This window comes from Rattus norvegicus, chromosome 3, assembly GCF_036323735.1.
Source record: "Rattus norvegicus strain BN/NHsdMcwi chromosome 3, GRCr8, whole genome shotgun sequence".
Lineage (NCBI taxonomy): Eukaryota > Metazoa > Chordata > Mammalia > Rodentia > Muridae > Rattus > Rattus norvegicus.
In genome coordinates this window covers 172,648,931-172,667,963 of record NC_086021.1, presented here as the reverse complement: position 1 = coordinate 172,667,963, position 19,033 = coordinate 172,648,931, and the positions used below count along the sequence as shown (strand labels likewise).

General features: G+C 50.2%; 1 protein-coding gene across 4 annotated transcripts in view; it reads right to left on the bottom strand.

Moving 5' to 3' along the window:
• Positions 1-205: 205 nt before the first annotated feature.
• Positions 206-19,033, bottom strand: part of Hnf4a (hepatocyte nuclear factor 4, alpha) — a 61,539-nt gene continuing 42,711 nt past the window's right edge. For 2 of the 4 annotated variants that reach the window (NM_001270931.1, NM_022180.2), the window contains 7 exons: positions 14,651-14,757; positions 13,892-14,047; positions 10,200-10,287; positions 8,766-8,921; positions 6,899-7,135; positions 4,191-4,343; positions 206-3,179 (listed from right to left, as the gene is read on the bottom strand). In NM_001270931.1, coding sequence (NP_001257860.1) covers positions 3,037-3,179; positions 4,191-4,343; positions 6,899-7,135; positions 8,766-8,921; positions 10,200-10,287; positions 13,892-14,047; positions 14,651-14,757 — 1,040 coding nt within the window. In that variant the 3' untranslated portion in view covers positions 206-3,036. The remainder of the gene's footprint in view (positions 3,180-4,190; positions 4,344-6,898; positions 7,136-8,765; positions 8,922-10,199; positions 10,288-13,891; positions 14,048-14,650; positions 14,758-19,033) is intronic. The other 2 variants (NM_001270933.1, XM_006235516.5) reach the window with 1 other exon arrangement.

The window sequence follows — 19,033 nt, the reverse complement described above, 5'->3', positions numbered from 1 at the left end:
ACACGGCGGAAGATTGGATTTCTACCTTTGACTTTCATAGAAAATCACCTGAGCCTCAGTTTCCCCATCTAGATGATAAAAGATTATTCATAAAGTTTAACCTCTTGATAGGAAGGGTTATTAAAAAGAAAGGATTCTTGTCCACCATAAATGCTGCCAGACTGTCCTATTTCTAACACTATGTGGGAAAAGACACCAGTAAAAGGACTTAGAAAACATATGTATCATTTATTTTGTTTGATAAATTTTTGCTAAAACACAGAAGTAAGAACTGTTTTTGAGGGTTTTTTTTCTTTTTTAACCCCTTGGGCAGTGATGGTGGGGACTTGGGGATCAGTGTGGGACCCAGTGATGTTTGCACAACCACAGGAAAGTGCTGATTGATCTGATGGGGGCTCAGCGTACTTCCGGATGCTTGGCGTGAAGTCCGTGATTAGAATTCACCAGGGGAAGTCACAGAGAGTTCTAGCAAAGACAAAAGGCGTGGTCATCACAAGAAGCCGTGGATGTCCGCTTCTAATCCTCTCTCGTCTCCTCCCAGGGAAGCCCCCCGAATCCTGAAAGTTTCCGAGAATTCCCTGAAGTAAAGAGGCTGCTCTTGGGGAAAAACTGTGGCACCCACCCTTGCCCACCAGCAGCTTCTACTTAGTCCCATCGTATTATGTACTAGAAACAAGGCTCAGAAGAAAAAGGCTCCAACGTAGTGTCTTCAGCTTGCAATCAGAAGAGTAGACTTTCCTTTATCGCGTGCTTCCTGCGTTGTAATCAAGTTAATAATGTGGAATGGATTTCTCCTTCAGAAAGGACTGACTGGGACAGCGACTGACCCCCGCCCCAGAAGACTGCTACCACCAAATCCCAACATCACCTACTCTTCTCATGATGTCACTGGGGATGGAGGGATAGAAGATAAGGACCAGAGGAGTTCAACTGTCCTGCCTTCATGCAGGGCAGTCTGAGCAATCTGGCTGGGGTCTCTGGGGGCACTGGAGTGAGAGTGGCCAAGGAAGTCTTGAGGGCTCTGAGCATGGAAAAGCCACTCTTGAGACCTAGAACTTGGCTTTAAGGGGTTGACTCAACCTGTTCTGACAGTCCTGGCCTGTGGGTATTCTTTTGCTTTAAGCAGCTGGCCCCATTACTCCTCTGCACCTCTTTTTCAGAGGACCTATCATTAAGACTGGAATTTCTGGACACTGGAGTGCTAGCCCTGCCACTCAGAAGGATAGACCTCGCTTGATGGACACTGGGGTGCTAGCCCCATCCACTCAGAAGGATCAGCTTGAGGCACCATAACTATCCAGTCTCACAGCTCATTCTTTCCACTTGGTTCATTTCCAGGGGATATTCCTCTTGTGTCCGTTGGTCAGAGGCACTTTATAGGGGCTCCGCAAAGTCGTCAAGAGTTAGCCAGGGGTGGATCTCTGCCTGCTGGGGATGAGGAGCTCCAGAATGTACCTTGAATGTAGCTCCTCAAGCAAGCCTGAAACCCAGGCTTTCTTGTCTTTCTGCCTCTCACCCAAACTCCTCAGCCCTGACTGCCAGACTAGACTGGTCCCTCCTCCAGGATCCATGACTTGCTGCTCCTCACCAATACTTGGGTAGATCAGTGGGAAAAAAGGACAGGAGTCCTGGATCAACTTTACTCTTATCAGTAAACTGGATTCTTGACTTCCAGGGGACTTTAAAACAGTCTCTGGCTGGCCAGCTCTGGAGAGAGTAAGCCTCTGGGTTTGACACGGGTAAAGGACGAGGAACTCTCTGAATTCCATACCAGGGGAGACAAGAACTTCCTGTGAGGCAGTTAAGATCCTCTACTTATATCTTCCATAATGATGTCTGGGTTGCAGGGAAGGTTCTATGGAATGATGGCTGTCTAACGTCTTGTGACGTCGTCTGGAAGTACGGAAGAGACTGACAGGTCCTGGGAGAACTCTGAGCCATCCCTTTGTCTCATCCGTAGGCTCTAGCATGGCCTCCTCAATCCATCTCAGCAGTCCTATCTCTGCAGGATGCTGTCCTCATCTTCTGACAGCCCCGCACGGCAGCTACCCCTGACCTCAGTTTGTCGTTCAATGGTCCCCAGCGTGTGCCCTATCACAACTCCATGGGAACCAATTTCTTCATCGCCTCCCTCCTATACTATTTTGCCTACCCATAGGCCTTTGTCCAGGCTGCTGTCCCCTAAAACTAGCCAGAAGCCTACCTTCCCTGTCAAGGGACAAACACAAAGCTTGCCTCTTCCTAGGTACTTTCCCAATGGCGGCCACCCTCTCTCCACATTCTGTTTAATCACCACCCTTGGGTGGTTCTCTGCTGTAGAAAGCCATAGGGCCTATCACTCCAAAGTTAATAGCCTAGTGCTAGAGGCAAGAATCGTCGTGATGTGGGCAGAGGAGGGATGGCAACTCCTACCCTCTACCTCACCCAGGTCAGTGCTTACAGAAGGTTCTCAGAATGAAAATGGTTGTCATGGCTTCCTCAGCCTCCAGTGAGATGGCTTTGGAGAAGTCAGATGGCAGAGGAAGGTAACTATAGAGGAAGGTAGCAGGTCACCTGAGGTTGGGACAGCAGGAGAGAGGAATACTACAATGCAGGCTGATGTGACCTCAGAAGGTTTGTTTCCAGGCCCCCTGACCAGCACCAGGAAGGAAGAGGCCCCAGCTGAGAGAGAAGGGAGTTGTTTTTAAACAAGGTCCTGCAACATCTGCAGATGGTTGTCCTTTAGGGGTGAAGAAGTTGAGGGAAGATATGAGGGGAAGATGAAGACGGCAGCTTCAACTTGAGAAGAGTCCAGGCAGCGGAAGACATCCCCCCGCCGGGGTCTCCTCAAGGCAAAGCCCTGCCCTCCGGATGTGGGGTCAGGGGTGGCAATGCATGCGATCCTCAGCGCATGTTTTTGGGCCTACAAGCCCTTTCAGTGGCTGCTCTGGGACTGGTCCCTCTTGTCACATCCTCTTTGCCGTGACTAAGTTACACCCAGGCGCTCTCTGAGGGTGTGAGCCAGCAGAAGCCTCACCCCCACCCCCCGGCGGCTTGCTAGATGGCTTCCTGCTTGGTGATCGTTGGCTGGGGGATGGCAGAGGGAGGCTTGACGATGGTGGTGATGGCTCCTGGCAGGAGCTTGTAGGATTCAGATCCAGAGCCACTTGGTGGTGATGGCTGTGGAGTCTCAGGGGTGGCTGAAAGGAGAAAGAAGTGAAAGTTACCCCAAAACCCAACCTCTGTGGGAATAACCAAAGAGCTGAGAGAAAGCTCATCCACCTGCTGAGGTAATTCCATAAGAGAAGACGAGGAATCCAATCCCTAAGGTGGTTATGATTCAAACTTCTAGGTGTCCAGACCCTAAAATCTACATTTCATGAGGCCCTACTACCCATCGGGCCACCATTTAACATGGAAACTCAGGTTGCTCGTCCCAGACCAGGGTCCAGGTGTGACTGGTCCCCGAAGTAATAATATATGTGGTAAAAAAAAATATATATATCCTGACTTGGAAGAAAGGACAGCAGCTGAGGCCCAGAGATAAGATGTTAGATATAAGAGTAGGGTGATCATTAATGGCTGGGCCCCTCTCACGTGTGGGTACGGGCTCGAAGCACTTTATATCAGTTCTGGAGAGCCATTTTCATGCATTCTACAGACGAGACAGCAGGGCCTAGCAGGGCCCTTCTTCAATGTTTAGCAGAAGAAAAACACAAAGGAGAAGGCATCTCGTCTCAGGCTACTGGCTACTTTCGTTTGGCAGACGACTTTCCCACAGCCAGGCTCAATGAAATCCCTTTCGCCCCGGGGGCCACCTCATCTCATTGATGATCCCGTTCTTTGAGGAGCTAAGTCCTACTTAGTTACCGGTCTCCTGCCAGATGGATGACCGTATTCATCTGGCCAGGCCTACTTCAACAGACGCGGTCACCTAATAGATGGAATTCTCAGCCCACAAATGTTTTCCCAATGGTCCCCTCACCTAGTGGATTGCCTCGTACAGTTGACATCATCAAACACCTCCCTGAAGACGCAGCCGCACTGAATAAACAGCTTTAATCATCAACAACCCGACCCCTTCATTTCCCTACTCGGGAACACAGAGAGCTATGTCCCTCATTCCCCCTTCTAGTGCAATCTTCTCCCGCCTTCTTTTCTTTCTTAGACCCCCTCCTTACCCCTTGTAGAGTTGACCCCAGGCTGCCCACCTGCCTGCCCCCTGGGCCGGGGCCACTCACACATCTGTCCATTGCTGAGGTGAGAGGGCATCGTGTTGGCAACTATGACATTGGTGCCCATGTGTTCTTGCATCAGGTGAGGGTGCAGGGGGTGGTGGGCGTGGGGCGCGTCACTGGCAGACCCTGTAGACAAGGAGGAGGCATCAGTCAGGATTGGAAGTCTTGGAGAAGGACCACAGCCTTGAAACACCATTTCCTCCAATGTGGCAGTCAGTCTGCTCATCAAGACCGACCTTGCCTCTTGGACGCTTATCCCTCAAACAAAAGCAGGCACGTCTAAGCTTAAGTGCAAAGAGTAGTCTCTTCGCTTGTGTAGTAAGATGATCACTAATTGCTGGGCCCCCCTCACGTGTGGGTACAGGCTCAAAGCACTTTCTATACTGGACATAATTTGATCCTCCCGTTACTTCTGGAGAGTGAACCCTGTTATCATCCATTCTACAGACGAGACAGCAGCATCCAGGGAGGTTGTCTCACCCAAATGTGTTGGGATGCAGACCACAGCTCCTGATCCTGGCAGCCATGACACCTGACCTACAACAACCTCCCAGTCACAGGGTCATTGTGAGAAGGATGTGAGTTACTGCCTACCAGTGGTTCTCGCTGTGGGAGACACTGGTCAATTTCTGGAGTTTTTTTTTAATTGTGATTCCTGGAGAAATTTCTACTCATATCTCAGAGGACAGACACGCAGCTAAGCAACACCCGGGATATCTCCCCTCAAAAAGGAGTCACACGTCTCCCAAGTAACCAATGCTACTGAGGCAGACAGCCTTGGCTTCCACTTGGGGTCACTCACTATACCACCCCAACACTTGCCAAACCTCCAGTTCCAGCTTCTCCTGCTGACTGTCGCCCACCCCAGAAAGAATCCTTCAGACTTATTGATGGGTTAGAACTGACCCTCCCCCACTTCTCTCTAAGGGTGGCTGGGCGCTGTCTTTAGTTTTCCTTTTAGTTCAGACCGGATGCCATGGTCTGTGGTTAAGGCCATTGGCTCGGAATCAACCTCAGCTTCTCCCACCCAGCGGGGGTTTGTCTGCCATGCCTCCGATCAGATTCATCTCTTTCCCATTCAGCCATTGCTTACTCTGTGATTCCCTCCCAATCTGGTTTCCGTCTCCCGGCCCTCTGATACTGCTCTCAACAAAAGGACTGAGAGCCTGCAGGCTGTGGCTCTCCTCCCTCCTTCCCTAGTCCATCGCCTCCCATGCCCCTTTCCCTGCCCCCCACCCCCATTTAACACCACTGTTCAACCTGTCCTCCTGAAAACATGGCTTTTCTTGGATTTCCTGGTTTTCCTGCTTTTCTCCAATGCCCCTACCTGGTATCTATCTATCTATCTATCTATCTATCTATCTATCTATCTATTTATTTTTGATTAACGCTTCCATAACACTTCTTCTTCTGACTCCTAAATGCTAGAAAGCCCAGGGCTGCCTTTCCTCCATTGCTGGGCCATCTGATGTATGTACTTATGGTCTTGGTAACCCAGCTTGGGATTTCTAATGCTCCTGCTGTGTCAGTCCAGAATGGACCTGGATTTTCTGACCCCAGACCCAGATTTAGGTATTTTCTCATTTTCCTCATCAGTGAAGCATCCCGCCATTGACTCCACCACTCAGAGCACAAGTGCAGCCTTGACCCTTGACCCTTTGTCCTCTCTGCCACCGCCCACTTCAGCATCCGCTGGATCCAGACAGTCTCTCTCTCTCTCTCTCTGCCTGCTCCATTCCCACAGTCCAAGACACCAGCATCTCAGATGATGGGATAGAGTAATATTCCTGACGGGTTTCTCTATCCCCTGCTCCCTGAAATTCATTATTGATCACTAAGTTAGACGGGATTGCTTAAAACTTTAGTTTAATTTTCAGTCTCTTTACAAAAGTTGTAGACTGAATAAAATACAATTTCCTCCTTTTTCCTTCCTATCCCCCTTCCTTCCTTTTCTTCTTTTCTTTTCCTTCTTGCCCTCCCTCCCTTCCTCTCTCCTTTCCTTCCTTCCTTCCTTCCTTCCTTCCTTCCTTCCTTCCTTCCTTCCTTTCATCCTTCCCTTCCAAAGTCTCCCTCTGTTTCCCAGGCTGCCTCACAGACTCCCTACTGCTGAGGGTTTGCTCATGTTTGCTCCTAGATAAAAACTCAATATTTTTGACCCTGGCGCACCAAGCCTTGTTTAGGACTTGGTCTCTAGTGACTTCCCACCTGCGTCTCCTCCACCCAACACGCCTCACACATGCATGCCCCTCCCTTACCTCAGAGCCTGGAAAAAAATGACTTGTGCTTAGAATGTTTCCCAAGATTTTAAAATGTAGTAATTTTTACCCATTGGTCTTAGACACCACTTCAGGGGAGCACCTCTTGGTTGACTCATCCAAAGGCCCCCGCATGACTTGTCTTTTTTTAATTTTTTTATTATCCACTTGGTTATCGTCTATTTCTATGACACCCTCCCCCACCTTACAACATGACTGTCTGACTCATTTTATTCCCTCTGCGTCTGAACAAATGGACCTCCTTCCTTCTCTCCAAGGTCCAACAGACAAGGGAGATTGTCCAAGGCTCCCATCAAGGAAGCAGTGGGGTCTAGAGGCCAGCAAACACAGATGCAGATGAAGCCTGCGTCCCAAAGAGACACAGCACTACAGCTCCCCAAAGACCATCCCCCCAGAGTTACAGACCTCCAAGCAGCATCTCCTGCAGCAGGTTGTCAATCTTGGCCATGCCAAAGAGCTTGATGAACTGGATCTGCTCGATCATCTGCCAGGTAATGCTCTGCAGAGTGGGCAGGAGCAGCAGCAGCTCTCCAAAACGACCCCGAGAGTCATACTGCCGGTCGTTGATGTAATCCTCCAGGCTCACCTGCACCTGTGACCGCAGCCGCTTGATCTTGCCTGGGTCACTCAGCCCCTTGGCATCTGCAATGGGAAGGGTGGTCAGGTGAAGACCAAATGTCCCCTAACTTGTGGGCTTATTGACCTTGGAACCCAGGGAGCTTTAACCAGTGCTGGGGCAAGAATTTAGGGTCTTCCATAGCCAGCTTACTCTAGAATAAGGAGTGGCTTCCTAGAACCAAGCAGAGAAAGATAGGAAGTCTAGTACAGCATCTTAGGATCTCATTTCTCTTTTGAATATTTTTTATGCTGCTCTAGGAATCAAATGCAGCATCTTGAACGCACTAGATGAGAGCTCAGCTATTGAAAGTCCTGGCATCTTCTTATCTTGGGCAAAAGGAATAAAGAAGACTTGGGAAGCTCATGGAACCAGTTGCTAGAAGAGCCATGATGTGAATTTGAGGCTCCCAGCCCACAGATAAGGTCCCACGATCTAGACCCTGCACTTGTCACATCAAGAGATTCCCCCCTCCCTGCCACCTGTCACCTGGGGACTCGGCTGAGGCTTCATGTCCTCCAGCAGAAAGGCACACCACTCACACCTTACACCTTTTTTTTCAGCAACCAATCATCTTTTATGGATGTTCTGTATGACTCAACTAGGTCCCCTGCCCTCAGCCAAGCTGCCGACTCTGCCCTAGAGCCAGCGATATCATACCTGTTGCTGAGCCATGGCCACCTGCTCAGCCCCAAGCTTTGCACCACAGGACTAGAGCTAGACCTTTACTCTCTGGGGAATGGAGAGTTGCAAGTGGAAAGCAAGACCATGAGTTGGAAAGACCACATTATCAATGAAGAGCCTGAAGTTCACATCCGTGCTCTGCAAGCTTCTAGTTGTGTGGCCTTGCTTGAACAAGTCTCTGTGCACCTCCATCTTCTTGTTTGAAAATGGGGGACATGGGGCTGGGGATTTAGCTCAGTGGTAGAGCGCTTACCTAGGAAGCGCAAGGCCCTGGGTTCGGTCCCCAGCTCCGAAAAAAAGAACCAAAAAAAAAAAAAAGAAAAAAGAAAATGGGGGACAACAGCTCTTATCTCGCAGGTAACATGTTAAGATAATCCGGCTGATCTCTGTGAAATCAGGGGCCAGCACCAAGGACAGCGCCTCGCGCCCAACAGGTCCGCAAGGCAGCAGGTAAAAAGGGCACCGCAAGCCTGAGATAACCGAGAAACAAAAGCAGGTGTTGCACCAAGATTCGACTACATGCATACTGTGCAAACTCAGGCATGAGAGTCAGCACAGTCAACAGAGAGAGGACAGAGAGAGTCATAAAGGAGGGGGATCCAGTATCTTCGTTCCAACAAGCGAAAAGCCGAAGACGCTGACCATAGATGACGGGACAAGAATAGCACTGCAAGCTTCAGCAGTAGTCAATGGAGATGGAAAAGTCACAATAATGGTGCCCTGGGAGGATGGGAAAAAGAATGCTCGGGATAATGGATAAGAAGGAAGATGAGAAAAGTAAAAGCCAGGTCTTTGTAGTTGGTGTCCTGCTGAGTTCTTCTGCCCTGAGAACCCTGGTCTGCCTCATCTACTCAGTGGGTCTGATGAAAAGTACTTCTGGTTGTCATGACAACCCAACAGGCTGTAAGTCCAACAGGATCGAGACAGCAGGTCTGAGGGTGTGAAAGTCAGCTTAGGAGGTGTGGATGATACCTGGGTCAAAGAAGATGATGGCTTTGAGGCAGGCGTATTCATTATCATCGATCTGCAGCTCTTGGAAGGGCAAGACCAGCTCATCGAGGATGCGAATGGACACACGGCTCATCTCTGCTAGCTCTGGACAGTGCCGAGGGACGATGTAGTCATTGCCTGAATGGGTAGAGGAGATGGGACTATCACCTCGGTTGACCCCTGTCCTTCTGGCTATGGTTTGCAATTAAGAGTGTCGTAGATACTCCTAAGAGGGAGTTACTAGGTCAGTGTGCCCATTTTACAGATCAGAAATATGAGGCAAGTGTGAGGAAGGTGATTGTCTGGAGTCCTGGGTGAGCTAAGAACTTGGCTTTTTCAGAGGATTTCCATGTCCCCCAAACTCCTTTCACCTGCATGACTCAAGATGAAGGAAACAAAGTCAAGGCCTGCTTAGGAGGCACTAAGGGCTGTCCCTCAGTTTCCTTATAAAATAGGAATATCTGAAGAATATCTGGGGATGGTGTATTGAAAGAGGTGTACTAAAACATATGTCTGGACATTTGCATAGTACTGGGCATCTAAGGGATGTTACACAAGTGTTCCAAATTAAATGCCCTGAAGGCTCAGGTGACATGGGCTGGGAGGAAGGGCTGTGCCATTCCTGGCCACCTTTCCTTTCAGCTCCAGAAAGAACGTTGGAATGTGCTGGAGATTCTGTGGACAGCACACTGCTCTGTAACTTGAAGGCTGGGAGAATTCCCTCCCTTGCACCTGTATCTCCTGCATCTGAATTAGGAAGCCATCGGAGAGCTGGATTCTGGAATCCTGTGCTCTGGTCAAGCCTAAGAACATGGCTGGGTTACACTCAGTTTAATTGTTGCTGTCGGGGTATGGGCAACCACGTGTTCTGCCACTGAGCTATACCTCCAGGCCCCCCTTAAATGTTTTCTTAAATTGCCTTTCATTTGTTTGTCTTGGGGGAGTAATCTGTGTGTTACGATGTGCTCCCAAAGGTCAGCGCACAATCTCGGGCTTTGGCTCTCTCTTCCCACCACGTGGGTCCCTAGGTTTGAATTCAGGTGTAAGTTTCGGCAAGAGGTCCTTACCACCTGAGCCATCTTGCCAGCTCAAGGTATTATTAGTGTGCTCTCAACTGATGGTTACTAGATTAAAAAAAAACAAAACTATTTGTTATTTTAGTTGAAGATAATAAGATTATCTTACGTTTCTCAGGTATGAACTCCCTATTTAATCCACTCAGACATGTCCTGACCTTGTAAACCTGTGTTTCCTTAGTAGCGGGGATTACCAATTTACATCAGTATATCAAGTTTGGGATAGTTTTGATCTGCCCGCCTGGTCCTTGTGTGTTACTATCGAGATACCCTTCTCTCATGGGTGCACCAAGCCAGGCTCCGCCTCTCAAGCTCTGGCTGGGATGGGCAGCCTCCTCACCTAGGAGCAGCACATCCTTGAACACCATGGACCTCTTGGTGGCTCCAAGCAGCAGGTGCTCACCAGCGTGGGCTCTGAGCAGCGCCACCTGTAAGAAAGAAGGCAGGAAGTCGGGCACCTGTACCCCAGGTGGGAGGCTGCACAGAGTCAAGTCGGTGGCCTTGGCAAGTCAGAACAGTGTTCCCTCTGCCTTGCCTACCTGAACTCTGAAGAGCACACCATAAAACCTCTGCCTTCCTCTCATGACTAGTGAAGCGAGCAGTAAGAATGGATTCTTCATGGGGTTGGGGGTTTAGCTCAGCAGTAGAGCGCTTGCCTAGCAAGTGCAAGGCCCTGGGTTTGGTCCCCAGCTCCGGAAAAAAAGAAAAGGAAAACGAAACAAAGAATGGATTCTTCAAAGACCAGGAATATGGAGGCATGTGCTGTCCAAGACAGGGAACCTCCTGTTTGCTCTGCTCGTGAACTTGTGTGTTCTTTGGGCAAGGAGCTATGTCCTGGTTTTGTCAGGGTCCCCAAAGACCCTCGACTTGCCCCAGATATTTTAAAGCTGTGGGTCCTAAGTTCCGACCAGTGTACCAGTTCCAGGGAACAGTGAAGGGTGCTTTAGGGAAACTCATAGTCTTGGGCTCAGTCCTCAGTGGCTCTGACTCTGTGTGTATGAGCTGGACCTGGGATACACAGACAACGAGCTTCCCAGTTGGTTCCAAAGCTCCGCTGAGTTTGAGAAGTCACCAGTGCTAAAGATACCCACAGAGCGTGTATTCCCCTGACACTTTAAGAGTCTGTGACACTCAGAGAATTTACATGAGCTTCCGTGTGGATGTCAGTTCTTTTTTTTTTTTCTTCTTCTTTTTTCGGAGCTGGGGACTGAACCCAGGGTCTTGCGCATGCTAGGCAAGCGCTCTACCACTGAGCTAAATCCCCAACTCCTGGATGCCAGTTCTTAAAATGCGCTCACGCCAAGTACAGGATTGGCAGGTGACCCATTGCCAGGTCCTATCTTTGCATCGTGGTGTGTAGAGACTAAAGTTTGAGGTCAAGTTCAGATGCCTTTTGGGACATCGCCTGTGCATTAGAGCCATTGGCCTTAGTGCGACAACCAGAAAATACCAGGGCATAGCAACAGGATGGTAACCTCTGTAGGTGGTCACAGGTAGCAAGGCATGCTGGGAGGGTCAGGTGTTTCTGTGTGCTCTTCTAAAAAGGTGTGTGTGTGTGTGTGTGTGTGTGTGTGTAGGTCAGAGAACAATGATTCTCTCCTTCTACCCCGTGAGTCCTGGGAATCAGCCTTGGCAGCAAACACCTTTCCCAGTTGAACTATCTCATCATCCTTCCTAGATACTCTATTAGACAGTGTGGGGACACAATGGTCTCTGAGCTCATAGAACTGTCAGGCTGTGAGAGCGAGGAGGAGAAGAGAATGATAAACTAGGAATTGGGTGTGCTGCAATGGGAAGAAGGGGGAAAAGAGAGGGAGGGAGGGAGCACAGAGTAATGAGACAGGGAGGCTGCATCGAAAGGAGCTCAGGGTAAGCCTCTCTAAAGCTGTGCAGCCCAGAGGCTCTCAGAACACAGGAAACACACAGACCCTTAATGAAACAAGCCAAGTAAAGAATGAGGAAAGGAGGGATGACTGGCATAGCACCCTGACTTCCTCACCAGATCCAGTTCCTCCTGAGCCTACTGCTTACGACCCCTTTCCAGTCCACCATGGCTGGAACCATGAGGGAAACCAAAGATGAGAAGGAATGGGAAAGTTTAGAGGTGAGACTGTTTTCCGTGAGCAACAGGAAGGGATGCAGAAGACACTAACCACTGAGTGCACGCTGCCCAGTAGGCTCCGGTGTGCTCTCAGCCTGCAGAACACTGAGGACCAAGTCAAATCTCAGCCTGGTGGCCAATGTGCTCTGGGCTTTAGGCCAATCACTCTGTCTCTTTAGGCCTCGTCTAGTCAGAGCTGGCCTTCTAAAGCCAGGAAATGGCTACGTAGTGTAACAAGAAGATGGCTTCTAGAGCGATGGAAATGTGGATCCTTTGGAAGGTCATGTCCCCAAATCTCCCAGGTGGCCTCATCCACACTAGGCAAGATGGGCTCCTCGTGTACCATGAATAGGTTCCCAGGTCCAACCCTCAGACATGGCAGCTTTGGGGTATGGGCAGGCAAGGGGGTGTTAATGATTGGCCCATGTTACTGGCCACCCATCACTGCCCTCAGAGAATGCTCTGAGCTCCAGCCAGGGAGGTTTGGGTGGGAAATAGAGGTTAACAATTGCTCAGCTTGGGGGTATCTTGTTGTCCTCTTAAGTTCCTGGGAAGGAACAGGGGGCGTTAAACATTAATTCGGGCTCTCCAGCAGAGGGACAGGGGCTGAGGCATGAGGAGGAGTGGGAGAAAGCAGGGACAGCTCGGACACGATCCCTGACTGTCAGCTCTCTAAAGGAGAGCTGCATCCAGGGTTCAGCCTCGGGGAGAGGCAAAGACCAACCAAGCCAGTGTTGACCTAGAGGGCCATGGCTTTCTTATAGATGTTTTTAGAGGCTGGGGGTGATGGCTGGCTTCTGCACAGAGGAGCAGCTGGAACTGAGAGACTAAGAGACTGTATGCAGCCAGGCATGGTGGTGCATACCTTAAACCTCGTGCTCAGGAGGCAGAGGCAGGCGGATCTCTGTGAGTTTAAGAACAGCCTGTCTGGGGTTGGGGATTTAGCTCAGTGGTAGAGCGCTTGCCTACCAAGCGCAAGGCCCTGGTTTCGGTCCCCAGCTCCAAAAAACAAAACAAACAAACAAACAAACAAAAAAAAAACCCAGCCTGTCTACAGAGTGAGTTCCAGGACAGCCAAGGCTACGTAGTGAGATCTTGTCTCAAAGCAACAATCCCCCCACCTCAAAAAAAAAAAAAAAGAAAAAGAAAAAGAAAGAAAGGAGACAAGGCAACGTCAGACTCATATGGAAAAGCGGGTGTTTTCAGTGTTGGGAGGGCAATCCCTCTCTTTTCTGGAGGTAGCAAAGCCGTCCGTGGAGGCCAAGGGGTGTGTATGGAGCTGGAGTCGTTGTATGAGGCATTTCAGAAACTTATCCATCCAGACTCGCACTGCTCCCTACCCCCACCCTTCCCCTCCATGGATCCATTCCAATAGTCCAGAGAAGGTGCCTTGAAAAACAAAACGCTGACTTAAGCCATTTTGGGGGGAAGCACGAGACAGCACTGGGGAGGACAGCGGAGGTCCAGCTGAAATGCTGTTGACCCATCCGGACTTTCCAAACAAGAGCACTCCCACTTGACAGATAAGAACACTGGGCCTTGGAGAGAAGTAATTTGCCCCAAGACACACAGGGAACTGGCCTTAAAACCGGAGTTTAAGTCAGATCTCCTGAGGCCTGGCCTCCGGGAAAGCAGAATGATGTGGAGTCTGGACTTTGGAGCTTCTCTGGCTGGTCCTAATCCCTGTTACGTTGGTTGCTGGCTGTGTGACCTTGAGTAATTTACTTAACCTCTCTGTGCCCCAGTTTCCTCGCCCGGAAGATGGGACACATTCCTACTTTATGTAGTCTTTTGGGGGATTGAGTTAATATTTATAGTTCTGGACACACGTGTTTTACAGAATAAAATCAAACCAGCTCAAGGCTATGTCTTTTGGGGGGTCAGTTGGGTCCCGATGGCCCAGTGTCCGCCATTGTTCTCAGCATGCTTACCTGGTCATCCAGAAGAAGTTCACAGAAGGCCGGGATGTACTTGGCCCATTCGACCAGAACCAGCAGCTGCTCCTTCATAGACTCACACACATCCGTGATGTTGGCAATCCTCTTGGCCCGAATGTCGCCATTGATCCCAGAGATGGGGGAGGTGATCTGTAGGAGGTGACAAGGAAATGCTGGGGGGAGGGCCTTTCCCTGCCCTTCCTGTCCCTTACAGAGAGCCCCTACCCCAGGAGGTCTCCCTGTCCAGTGACAGCTAGCCAGGTCGGTAGGAAGCTCTGAGCAAAAGGATGGGGAGGACTCCTAAGGAGGGAGGACTCCATTTGGAGCTCTGGAGTCCCAGGAATCCCTTGGCTTAGAAGAGGAAGACAGTACCACTTTCATCTCATATACGAGGTCACCATGGCTCAGAGAGGCACTGTGACTTGCCTGAGGTCACACAGCCAGTGGTTGGCTGAGCCCATTTGCCACCTGTAGCAATGGTTACTTCTGTTTGGTTCTTGAGATCTCCAAGAGATCAGTGTGTGTGGCCTATGAACTCTGGCAATGGGATGAACTAGACAGTGCCCAAGGGTGCCAGACCTAAGTTTGAGTTTGATCTGCCACAAACCAGTCTGTGATGTTGAGTTTGGTTTTCCTTCTGTGGTACCTAGGGCCCTGTCCCTGTGGGCCTCCAGGGTCTGGTTGGGGGAGACAGAAATAGAAGTAAGTTCCCCCTAGAAGGGAGCCCAGGTTATTAAGAAGATTCCTTAGTACCTGCTGAGACAGGACCTCTGCCTGCAGGAGCGCATTAATGGAGGGTAGGCTGCTGTCCTCGTAGCTTGACCTCCGCGTGCTGATCCGATCCCGCTCATTTTGGACGGCTATGAGGAGGAGGCAGAGAGGGGTAAGGAGAGCACTGAGCTGAGGGAGGATGTCCTGTGATCGTTAAAGGGTTGGGAGATGTGGGAGGAGAGGATTCAACCTGGACTAGGGTCACCAGAGTGCTGCAGGTGGGTGTTTACCGTGTGTGTGTGTGTGTGTGTGTGTGTGTGTGTGTGTGTGTGTGTGTGTGTGTCTGTGTGTGTGTGTGAATGTGTGTGTCTGTGTGTGTATATGTGTGTGAGTGTGTGTGAGTGTGTGTGTGTCTGTGTGTGTGTGTCTGTGTGTGTGTGTATGTGTGTATGTGTGTGTGAGTGTGTGTGTTTCAACATACATGTGCCATGGTGTATGTGTTATCAGGCTTGGTGGACCTTGCTCCACTGAACCAATTTTGCCTGCCACATATAGGATCTTCTCAGTTTGCAAAGACGACACACGCGAAAACTTCCCCTGGCCCCATAGGCAACAAACAAGAAGGCTGAAGAAATGAGAAGCCACTGCTAGGGACAGGTTAGTGACAGCTCATGGACAGACCACAGTCTGAGCCACACAGAGAGAGTTGCTGACATTCCAACCCACAATTCCTACTTGCAAGCCTGTTGGTGTCCTCCCTTCCCAATAAGCAGACCTTGTCCCCTAGTGACACAGAATGACTCTGAAGTGCCAGGCAGAAGTCCCAGGCTGGGACTTAGAGGCCCAGCTGTTCCAGTGGACTGAGTGCTGGGAGGAATCCTGCTCTCTAACCTGGGAGAATGAGAGGAAGCAGTCTCTTTCCTGCCTCACCAGGAACTCTCCAGAATTCAGGAACCTACGGCCTTGTTTCACAGACCTCTGACCCACCATCTACCCTTAGTGGAGTCAGTATGGACCTAAGGTCCTCTTGCTGTGCCACCGGTCCCCTGGAGTCTGAGGGCCTCACTGTGGAAGTAAGAAGGAGGGAGGGTGGAGCCACTGTTTCCCCATCTACCTAAGGTTTCTTCCCTTCAGCCTGCTCCTTGCCTCGCCTTCTGTCTTAGGGGCTGGCAGGCAGAGTCTTCCCTGCACACAGACACAGACTGTCCCTAGTTCATGGGGACTGCTGTGGTGATCACCCTGCTCTGACCCTGAAGGCTCTACTATCCTTCCCTGGGCTGCACTAGGCCCTTCTAGAGGTCCTGAGAGTCAAGACTCCTGGATTTACCCTTTGGAGGGTGAGCTGCTCTCGGGATCCCTCTAAACACATCCAGGTCACACATCACGTTCTACTCAGAATGTCTGTCATCATTCATCATAGTCCTTAGGACTCTGCCCCGCCCCCACCTCCCTGTCACTCAGTTGTTGTCCACACCTGCCTCTCCCTATATCTGGATATGCACACAGGCTGTCTATGGCTCAGGGTCACCCCAGACATTCCCGATGCCTGAAATCCCTTTCCTCTCACCTTCAGGGGTTGGAGATATGGATCAATGGTTAAAAGCAGGTTTGCTTTTGTGGAAGACCTGAGTTCAGTTCCCAGAATTCATATCAAATGGCTCACAACTGTGTGCCGGTGTGTGAGTACAATTAAATATTAAGCAAGTCTTCTTAAAAAGTGTCACCTCAGGTTGGAGAGATGGCTCAGTGGTTAAGAGCACTGACTGCTCTTCCAGGGGTCCTGAGTTCAGTTCCCAGCAACCACATGGTGGCTCACAACCATCTGTAATGAGATCTGATGCCCTCTCCTGTTGTGTCTGAAGACAGCTACAGTGTACTCACATACATAAAATAAATAAATCTTTTAAAAAAACCAACCAAACAAAAAACCCTGTCACCTCAAATGTTTTTGCAACCCCCTCTGACACGGTACTGTGCCCCAGGCTCCGCCCTCTTTTTCTATTTTAAACTTCCCCAAGGTATCAGTTGTATCAACTCTTGGGGGACTCTTTTGTTACCTAGCTCCCAAGCTCCAAAAAGCCAGACCTTCCTCCCTCTTGTTTACTGTCAGTCTGGCCCGTACAGTACAACCCGACACACAGTGGGTTTGCAGTAAATACTTACAGAGTGACAGATGTCACTGGATGAGACAGCACATGGCTTCAAGGAACACACTCCCATTCTACCCTCCAACTTTCTCTTGATTTCAGAGTGTTGAAATCTAGAGCCGGACACAGTGGCTCATGTCTGTAATCCCAGCATTTGGGAAGTGGAGACAATCACAGCTTGGATTACACATAATGAGGCCTGGAAGGACGGCTCAGTTTTGGTGAGAGACTGTCCCACTCTTACAGAAGATGTGAGTTTGGTTCCCAGCACCCACATCAGGCAACTCACAACCACCTGTAACTCCAGCTCCAGGGGATCTAATGCCCTCTTCTGCCTTCTGAGTGTGCCTGCGCGGACGCACGCACGCACGCACGCACAGCCCAGTAATGATTAAAATAATAATAAATCTAGAAAAGAAAAAGTAAGATCTTACTCAAACACCCAGAGACAGAAAGGTAGGTCAGGATAGGGCAGAGACCCTGAGGTGTACAAATCCCTCCACCGCACTGGTTGTACCAGCCTACCACACCCCTCCCTGGCAGCCCAGCCTGCCCTGTCGCCTGCCCCCACTGGGCGCTGCGGGGAGGCGGGCGGAATGAAAGACGCTGTCAGCAGCTGTGGATAGAGATCCTCAAGGTTAGCCGACTCTTATCAGCACCCTCAAGCTCAGCCACGGAATGATGTTTTCCTAATGTTTGCGCAGTATTAGCAGGGTCGGGGACCTAATGTAACTTCCATTGAATATTAACCGACAGGACAGAGGTGGAGAGGACGTGAGCCTGTCTTCCTAGAGAGCCCTGGGTGGGCCGTAGGGGTTCAGCTGGGCTTGGGAGGAAGGTCCTACGGGGTGGGCTAGGCCTCTCCTGTACTTCTTGGTTGTGGTCTCTGGCCTGGCTTTCTGCTGCCAGCAGCTGGGCTTTTGTCCTGGGCCTGGGAGCCAAGGCCGTGCAGGTGTCCCTCTCCCTAGCTTCAGTCACAGGACAGATTTTTCCATCAGCTGTCTTCTTCTTCACTAACACCCAAGACTCCCCCTCTCCCAGTCTGCCTCCTCCAGGGAAGCTCCTTGTGGCCTCTGTGGCCCATCCTCTGTCTAGGGCTCACGGACCTGTGAGCTCTCCAAGGCTATGCCAGAGGTTTAAGTCACCAAGAACAGAATGTGCCACCCCAAGAGGATCTTTCCAAATTTCAATCCAGAGAGCTTGAAGGCTTGGTTCTGAGAGACTCTAAACTTCACTCTATCCCAGCACGTCATATCTCTGCTCTTGCCTTAGTTTCCCTACCTGAGAACCGGGTAGATCCCCCTTTCACTAGCCCTAGCTGTTCTGCAAGCCTTGTTTCCAGCTCACTTTCTGATCTTGAGAACTTTAGGATGTCCAGTCCATTAAGTTCATGTGCAGGAGACATTGACAGGAAAATAATGAAAACATACCCCAGTCACCTGGTCAGTGGCTTTGGGATCTTTCCATCAAGCTGAGGAAGGGTTTTGGGGACAGGCAGATCTCCCAATAGCCTTGTTTGTGCTTGCCCAAGACATCCCCCAGGATGCTTTGCCCTCCTGGTCTACTTGTACCTTACAATCTCTCAATAATACATGCACACACACACACACACACACACACACACACACACACACACACACACACACACACACACACACGGGTTTACTGGCTAGCACTATCTGTCAGTGACTCAGTGGCTCTCCTGTCTCCCTGACAGAAGGTTGGTTTATTTCCCAGCCCAAAGAAGCAAGCAGTTCGTTTCAAGGCTGAACTATGAACAGATGGGGTAGGTCTCCTCCTCTCTCAGGAGCTAGGATCTTGAGTTGCTTGGCTTTGTGGATCATCTGAAAAAGTAGAGCCCAGGTAGGGCTGGAAGCCTCCCTTAGTTTCTCCCTAAAAACTCTGTTTAACCAAAGCCACATGACCACATGCTAGACTTACTAGCTAGCTCCGTTGGCCTGCCCACTTTCCTCCCACCTGCTGAAAATTCTATAGGAGAGACTCATTCTGAAACACAGTGCTTATGGTAATCATCCGGTGCTTACTATCCCAGGAAACTGGGTAAGAGAATCACCAGCTATAGGAACTGTACAAGAGGAAGCCCTTAGGCTGGAGTCCTTCATCTTGTCTCTGATATTCACACATACACCACATTCCCCTTCCACATAGGGAACCTCAAAGAGAAGATGAGGTTAGCCGGGGAGCCCATGGGAAACAGCAGGGGAAGGGGGAGGGGGCATAGGCCTCTATGTCAGAGCAGTGGAGGCCTGCTAGAATG